An 8,450-nucleotide genomic window follows, 5' to 3' on the forward strand; every position below is an offset into this window, starting at 1 on the left:
CAATTTGCATAAATAATACAATACAACACTAGCACATCAGCAATTAATTAATAACCACTAAATCCCTTTATAATGGCCCAGTTTTTCTACATGGACATCACTCAAAAATTCAGCCACTATTAAAATAATTTGATCATTCCTGTCTGAGAGCAGGTCCTGAACCATTGGTTTTCCCCAAAAACCTTTAGCTTTTTTGCATGTCCACCACATATAGAAGAATGAGCCATCTATTTGCTTACATTTCCAACATTTACTTGCCACATTTTTATACATCTTGGCCAGTTTATTTGGCATTCAATACCACCTGCACCTCATTTTAAAATGATTTTCTATAAGTGTAAAAGGAGCAGTAAATTTCATTTCCTTTTTCCATGACTTCTTTTCCAAGATTGATGCAAATGGTAGATAATTTTGGTCATACTTCTTGATATTCTATAAATTGGGCAAAGTCGGAATTGCTTCCTGGAAGTAAAGGTGTCTTTATTGATTCAGCTAAGTATTATCAGTTCCATATTTGCAGAGAATCAATTAGATATTTAGGTATAACCATACCAAAGGATATTACCCAATTAGCAGTATGTAATATAATCAAAGTACCTAATGAAGTTTCTTTATATATTGATAGAATTATAGAATCAGAGAATTGGAAGGGACCCCAAGGGTCATCTACTCCAGCCCCCTGCGATGCAGGAATCTCAGCTAAAGCATCCCTGACAGCTGGCCACCCAACCTCTGCTTAATAACCTCCAAGGAAGGAGCGTCCACAACCTCCTGAGGGAGACCGTTCCACTGTTGAACAGATCTTACTTTCATTAATTTCCCCCCATATATCTAATCAGAATCCTTTTCTCGTAACTTGAACCAATTGGTTAGAGTCCTACCCTCCAAGGCAGAAGAAAACAAGCTTGCTCCCACTTCCATGTGACAGCCCTTGAGATGGCTATCATATCGCCTCTCAGTCTCCTCATTTGCAGACTCAACATACCGTATTTTTTGCTCTATAAGACTCACTTTTCCCCTCCTAAAAAGTAAGGGGAAATGTATGTGCATCTTATGGAGTGAATGCAGGCTGCGCAGCTATCCCAGAAGCCAGAACAGCAAGAGGGATCACTTCTTTAGCTGAGCAGCGATCCCTCTTGTTCCGACTTCTGAGATTCAGAATTTTTTCTTCTTCTTTTCCTCCTCCAAAAACTAGGTGCGTCTTATGGTCTGGTGCGTCTTATATAGCGGAAAATATGGGTACCCAACTCCTTCAGCCGTCGTCAACATAAGGCTTGGTATTCAGAGCCTTGATCATTGGACAGGTCTCCTCTGCTCCTCTGGTCAATATCCTTCTTAAATGCCAAATCCTCATTTTTTAATTAATAATTGCATTTTTAGTAAGGATATTCTTGGAGTTGCAGAACCCCATAGACATTTCCTAACCAAGGAATTCCTTTTCTGGAAAAAATTACTACATATATGACCTGGAATTCTATTCACACAATAGATTATTCTGGTAATAATTGTTCATTTGAGAGTATTAACCCTTCCGCATAAGGGCAGGTTAAATGACTCCCATCTATTAATATATAAAGAAAACTCATCAATTACTTTGTTTAAATTACATGCTACTAATTCGGTGATATACATTGGTATGATTATACCTAAATATCTAATTGACTCTCTGCAAATATTGAACTGATAGTTCTTAGCTGAATAAATAAAGTCACTGTTACTTATATGAAGCGATACCGACTTTGCCCAATTTATAGAATATCTTGAGCAGGGCTAGCATTGGCTGTCCTCTGATGTCTCTGTGCACCGGCAACCATAACAGAAGATCCGGAAGAAAATTTGGCAAACGGTTGGTTCAGTTGTTTCTGGAATCCAGGTTTCTGTTCTGTTCAGTGTTTCTAAGCTATGACACACCGGAGGCTTGCCCAATTTACTGGAATTTCGGGCAGACAACCAAACATTAGCACAGGGAAAATGGATGGATTCTTAGATAACAAAATCTCAGACCCTCCAACATTCTGCCAATTAAACTTGGGACTTGCGTCTTTCAGTGCCATACTCCCGGGTAAATGAGCTGGGGCTTCCCCTCTTCAGCCCCCGGTTGTTGTTGTCTCCTTCTCCTCCAGTGGGGGCAGCACTGGGCAGAGGAAGAATGGCTAATGGGTCCAGTGGGGGCAGCCTGACCTGCATCACCAGCAGCTCCCCCTCCTCGTCTGCTTCCATGGACTAAAATGCAGCTGCCTTTTTTTCACCAAAGACATTTATCTTTGGGTTCTGAGCTCTCACAAGAGCCAGATGACTGGCAAGGGAGCTCAGCACAAAAACCGGGACAGCCAATCAGAAACTGGGATAGCTTCTGTAATTCCGGGATGTCCCAGTTGAATCAGAACTGTTGATGGATAAGCAATCTTGTCTTGATATCAGGCATAGTGGACCTGTGACCCTCCGATTGTTCTTGGACTACAATTCCCATTATCCATGAACTGCAATTCCCACAAGCCCTGGTTTATTCTGTGTGGGTTGAAACCAAAGGAAGAGGGGGAGGAAATTATAAGCAGCATGAGGATGAGCTGAGCCCACTCAAGGTAGCCACCAACACTACCTCCCCGCCCCCCCCCCCAAGGTGTTATGATATGAAGGCAACGCAGCTGCAAACTGGTAGCTTGAAAACATCACATGATGTGGCTAGCTGTGGGAAAGAATCTTCCCGGAAGTTCACAGGCTTCAAGAGTTTGTTTTCTGAGTGTAATATGAGACCTTCCTGTTGCGTATGTGTGGGAAGTCTTTGTCACTTGCTTGCTGAAGCCTGAACTGATCGGACATGTTTTCTGTAGTGCTGCAAAGTGAGAAATAAAGAGATGTAAAAGGATTTCTGACTATCTCCTTTCCCTGCTAGGGAAGCAAGGAGGGAGGGGTGTGCATTTTCCACGCTGGGAAATGTCGCCTATCGAGATCTATCCTGGACTTGTGGGGATTGCAGCCAGGGCAGATCACCGGTAAGCAAGCCAGGAGTCTGGGAGAGTTGCCAGCCTCTCCCTAGGAGGCTTGTTTTCCAACAAAAGGTACCCTTTCCTCAGTCCATTTCAGTGCCCCCTGCCCCAACCTGGTTTCCTAACATTGTTTATCCTTTCCACTGCTGATTTCTTTCTTCCAAACCAGTCAATGATCCCATTGTGGAAGTATACCTGAAGGAGCATATCTACCCTCATCATTCAGCCTGGAAACGGAGGTCCAGCTCAAAGGACCTTCTGGCATTTCCTTCATTGGGAGAGGCGAGGTTACAGGGAAGCAGGCAGAGGGCCTTTTAAGTAGTGGTGACTAAGGAACTAAGGGCAACGGGACCAGTGTGGTTTTGGTCTAAGACCTGGGAGACATGGCTCATGGGAGAAAATGATGTACATCACATTGAGTTCTTTGGGGAAAGTTGGGAGAGAAATGTCTAAACAAACAAATTGAAAGTGGCATGGATATGTGTTCCTATGTGTTGAACTTTAGATATCCTTTTCTGCTTGTATTTTATTTTAATTGGCATCTGCAATTATACTTGGCTATGTTATGAATTAATGTATGTAAATTAAAGTTGAAAAGAAAGACCCAGATCAATGATTGAGTCAGGGATCTTGATCACTGGGCAGCAATAGCCCTTCCCGACTCTTCAGTCCCACCTCCTCCCTGGCACCTCCCTGAGTTCCTTCTTTCATTCTCAAAATCCCAAAAAAACAACCCTTCAGAAAATTCCGAGTCCTACTCAGAGTACACCCATAGAAATCAATAAATCTGATGTGCATTTAGCAGCATTAAATACCACTCTGTGGCCTATGGGCACCCACAAGGCAGTGGCTCCTTAATAATCAGCTCCAGTTAGGTCATGGCTCCAGTCTGGGTTGAGTTCAGCCTATCCCACCCGTGTTCACATAACCAACTGGGCAGCGAAACCCAAGCTCTGCCTGGGTGCATGAAAAGCATTGGCTGCAGTTATCTCCTCCTGGGACACAGGGATGAGAACTTCAGTCAAGAGGAATCTTGGGCAGATATGATGCACTTCCTCTGGAGGTGGGCCATATAAATGCTTTTTAAAAAAAACACACAAAAAAAATGATTTTAGATTTGCAGGTTAATATGCGTTTAATTAGATGATCATCTGAACAGACTGATTTTTATTTCATTGTCTTCTTTCACAAATGGATTGATCAGGCCCACTTCCACAAGCAAAGATCCAGAAGAATCAGCGTAGCCATCAGGCGTTCACACTGATGGATGTGGGCTGCTCACTGATGTCACTCAAGGGCACAGCATTGTGCATTGAAGCCACAGTAAGCCGGAAGAGTTAGACCAGGCGGGCAGCGTTTGGTGAGTTCCTCCTGGCAGAACCCCCCTTTTCCTCTTACATTGATTATTGTCCTCCTGAATGAAAGAAAGAAGGAAATCTGTAATTGATGGCACTTTCAGGAGCCCAGAGTCGGAGTGCTCACCTTCAGGAGATGAGGGAGGATCATAGAATTGTAGTGTTGGAAGGACTCAATGGAACATTTAAGCCCACCCTGCAATGCAGGCATCTGTAGCAGAAAGGAAGAGGACATGCAGGCCCAGCCCCAGAAGAGCTCTCAGAGGAATTTGCAAGACCAGTGTCGACATCCCCTGACCCATGCTGGATGTCAGGATGGGCCACTGGCAGCTGCTGGCTTTGAGGACTCCATCACAGGCTAGAATAGATCTATTAAATTATTTCTCATCTCCAGCCTCAGATTGCAGTTGCTTTTCAATTCATTTCTCCAGTATTTCTAAGAGGCAGTATGAACTATCACCATTGTGTGTATCTGAAGAAGTGTGCATTGCACACGAAAGCTCATACCAAGAACAAACTTACTTGGTCTCTAAGGTGCTACTGGAAGGAATTTTTTTATTATGTTTTGACTACGGCAGAGCAACCCAGCTACCTACCTGTAACTATCACCATTGTTGGCATTCAAGAATTTCTCTCCTGGTTCAGGTCCTTAGGGACCATGAGGTTTCTAGCTCCGGGTCTACTGGATATTGTGATGTATTTTTGTACTTCAGGTGAGGTCTGGAAAGTGCAGAATGAAGTGGGACTCTTTGTTGCCAAATCACATATGCGTTCTTGCAGCAGCAGCAGACGGCTGGCTCATCCTCATTTACTGAGTGTTGTCTTAACGTTTTGGAAAGTTAGATCAGAGCCACCAGTTTTTACTGCCCATGGGAAGTGCAGCCTGCACAGTTTGCACCCATCTGTGGCATCACAATTCCCTGTGCACAGAGGAAAACCTTGAGGCTCTAATGCTTAAAAGAAGATGCAGAACCTAGAAGTGCTGCATCAAAACTGAATCCAAATTTAGACATCTAAAAATAGGGTTAATATGTCCTGATTTATAAAGTGATTGACCACTATTCCCTTTAGCACAAACAAAGCCCTGCTTCGGCTTCTTCCAGTGAAGATGCAGAGTGTAGATCAGGAAAACTAGATGAAAAATGAGCAAACATTCACATGTGAGTGGGACCAACTCATGGGTATCACTTACTCCTACAGCAGCGTTCATTAGGACCACAGGGGATGTTTGTAATTTCTCCAAAGGCACAATTTGCAGTGATTGGGCCCTGGCAAAATCCTCCCAAGAGTGTACACAATGGAGGTTCATCTGTGCAAAAGAGAGGGAAGTAGATTTTCATCATTTGAGAGAACTCTTAGTGCAATACAGAAATGTTAATTTGACGGGCGTTTTGTTTTGAGCCTTGGAATAGCACTTCAAAATAAATTGTCATTATTTGAAAGAACTTCTTGTGCAAAACATAAACATTCATTTGACTGATGTTTTGTTTTGAGCATTGGAATAGCACTTCCAAGTATGAGAGCCTGAGGTCCTGGACCAGGAAATGGGAGACCAGCCTTTAAATCCAGCCTCATTATGAGGCTCACATAGTGGCCTCGGGCCTCTCTGGGTCGTCGTGAGGATTAAATTAGGAAGAACCACAGAAGGCATCTTGAACTCCATGGAGAAAAAGGTGGGAGATAATTGCAATGAGTAAATACATATTCAAAGCCTTCTGTAACAGCACGTCAGGATTATTATGTCCCATAATACCGATGGGGAGATCGAGGCTGAGAGTGAAAGCCTGGTTTACCCGAGGCCAGCTGGTGAGCTCAAGGTGGAGTTTTACAGATTTGGATTGTCAGGCACGGGAAGTCCTGATTTGACTGATGCTCCGGTCAACATCATCAATGTTACATAGAATGGTTGATTTGGGGGGGGGATCTTACCGGTACTCCTGGGCTTGCTGTCTGGAAGGTCCTCGTCCGAATCCTCATAATCGGTTGAGTTCCCGTTGCTCAGTCCCACCTCCTGCCCATCTAGCAGTTCGAAAGCATGTCAAAGTACAAGTTTATAAATAGGTACTGCTGCAGCAGGAAGGTAAACAGCGTTTCCGTGCGCTGCTCTGGTTTTGTCAGAAGCGGCTTAGTCATGCTGGCCACATGACCTGGAAAAACTGTCTGCAGACAGATGGGGGCTCCCTCAGTCAGTAAAGTGAGAGGAGCGCAGCAACCCCAGAGTTGTTCGTGACTGGACTTAACTGTCAGGGGTCCTTTACCTTTACCTTTTTGGTTATATATATATTTATTTACTGCATATTTATCTCTTTTGTGAAAACAAAACAACTCAATGGATATCACTTACCCAAGCAGCAGATTCCGTTGCTGCCACAGGAGACCCCTCTAATTTCTCCATTTGCACAGTTTCTAGTTGCTGGGAATTGGCAAGTTCCTCCTAATAGTTCACACAGCAAATCTTGCCCTGTGTAAAAGAGAAGGGAAATAAATTCGTTTCAAGGGGGCAAAGGGGTTGCCAACTACTTTTTTCCAAACTAGAACCCTGCGTATTTAATGGGATGACCAACTCTTACAGGCTTCTGCTGCCTCTCAACCTGCTAACTACTATTTCATTGGCCAACATTAGCAAGGGTCAGATCGGTCCTCCTTCTCTGCAAACACTCCAGCTGATTCCTGAACCTTGTAAGGGGGCTGACACTCAGCTGCACCCAGCCACTTGGGTGGTGTATAAATCATAACATTATGATGATGATGATTACTGCTCCGGGGATCTTTTCAGCACGGCTGCCAAACCTAAATTTTACAGGTTGTTAATGGAAGACGAGAAAAATGAGCAGATAATGCACCCACGGACCCACATAACTGGCCACTAAGTCAGCCTTCCTTCCATTCTACTGAAGGTTCCCCTTTGCTTTCAACATCTGCCAATCAGAATTACTGCTGTTCTGAGCTTCAGAAATACCTTGCCACTTGCGCCCTTTCTGAGAATGGTATTTTCTGGAATCTCCCCAGTAGTGTTGCCAATGTCTCTTGCTCAGCTCACACCCAAATGTGCTGGCTATAGTCATTCTCAGCTACCAGCCAGGTGAGGAGGGGGTAAGGCCCACCCATTTGGCTAGGGGCACCATCTCTTCATTGGCTATGCTCATGGGATCCTGAGGTGGCAACTGTGGGCATTCTTTAACAAAGAAACTTGCTGGGTTAGGTCTACAATGGAATCCTTCATCAGATTTTTACTCTTCGTAGATCCAGGACCTCTGGAATTAGAAAGGACTTGGGGATCATGCACACTAACTCTTCTAAACTCACAACAATATAAATGACCACCATGGAACCTGCCTTGTGGCTCAGTCTGTATCCTGAACATTTCTGCTTTTGCAAAAGCCATGTATTCAATTTCAATATTAAATATATTGTTAAACACTTTCCTCCTCCACCACCCCTTTTTAAGCAGCCAGATAGAATAGGAAGCAGCCAATTCATGCTCTTGTTCCACCTACAGCAGTTTCTCAGGGTCTCTGGCAGGGGAAATACCTGGGATTCAAGCTGAGACCTTCTGCATTTCCAGCAGCTACTCCCTTCCTGTGCCCTCTTACCTGCAACAACATGGAAGAGGATGAAGACCAGAGCAAAGGTCAGGTAGAGGAACCTCATGGCAGCAGTTTCCTCTGAGATCTCTGCCAAAGGGAAGGCACTCTAAGGCAGAAGGAAGTGGAGTTTGGATGGAACAAGGAGGTTCTCTCTACTTATAGTGTTGCAGTGCCAAATCCAGTAACTGTCAGAATAGCACCTGAACCCTCCAGGCCCCTTTCTCTTAAATCATCCTAAGCCATTTATTTATCTTGCACATCATCCTAAGATTTACCCACACAATCACCTTTCTCATATATTGACAATCTGTTCTGTGCTCCAGGCTACAAACAGGTATTTCGTGCAACTCTCAGCATCTAAACTCTTCTCTCTTAACTCATCCTATGCAATTTATTCATCTTGGAGAACTTCCTAATATTTACCTGCAGAACAGCCTTTCTCCTGCTCTTTTCTTTCCATATCAGTTAACAGATTTCCTGTCATCTCACAAAAGCTGTTGCCAGCTTCACAGAGCCTGGAT

General features: G+C 44.0%; 1 protein-coding gene across 1 annotated transcript; it reads right to left on the reverse strand.

Annotated features, from left to right (window-relative positions):
- Positions 1-4,096: 4,096 nt before the first annotated feature.
- On the reverse strand, positions 4,097-8,035 carry LOC144327140 (uncharacterized). Its single transcript, XM_077925326.1, has 5 exons — positions 7,936-8,035; positions 6,687-6,803; positions 6,272-6,361; positions 5,535-5,651; positions 4,097-4,401 (listed from the first exon to the last, which is right to left on the reverse strand). The coding sequence occupies exons 1-5, from the start codon at positions 7,991-7,993 to the stop codon at positions 4,391-4,393; spliced, it is 393 nt and encodes a 130-aa protein (XP_077781452.1). The 5' UTR covers positions 7,994-8,035; the 3' UTR covers positions 4,097-4,390.
- Positions 8,036-8,450: the final 415 nt, after the last annotated feature.

The sequence above is a fragment of the Podarcis muralis genome, chromosome 3 (assembly GCF_964188315.1).
Source record: "Podarcis muralis chromosome 3, rPodMur119.hap1.1, whole genome shotgun sequence".
NCBI lineage: Eukaryota > Metazoa > Chordata > Lepidosauria > Squamata > Lacertidae > Podarcis > Podarcis muralis.

What these genes read in the sequence shown, in the direction of transcription:
- LOC144327140 (XM_077925326.1), bottom strand. Translation starts at nt 7,993, where the DNA reads ATGAGGTTCCTCTACCTGACCTTTGCTCTGGTCTTCATCCTCTTCCAT. An exon ending in CCTCTTCCATGTTGTTGCAG is followed by an intron (nt 6,804 to 7,935) that starts GTAAGAGGGCAC and finishes TCTTTTACACAG; the next exon opens with GGCAAGATTTGCTGTGTGAA. An exon ending in CAGCAAGCCCAGGAGTACCG is followed by an intron (nt 5,652 to 6,271) that starts GTAAGATCCCCC and finishes TCTTTTGCACAG; the next exon opens with ATGAACCTCCATTGTGTACA.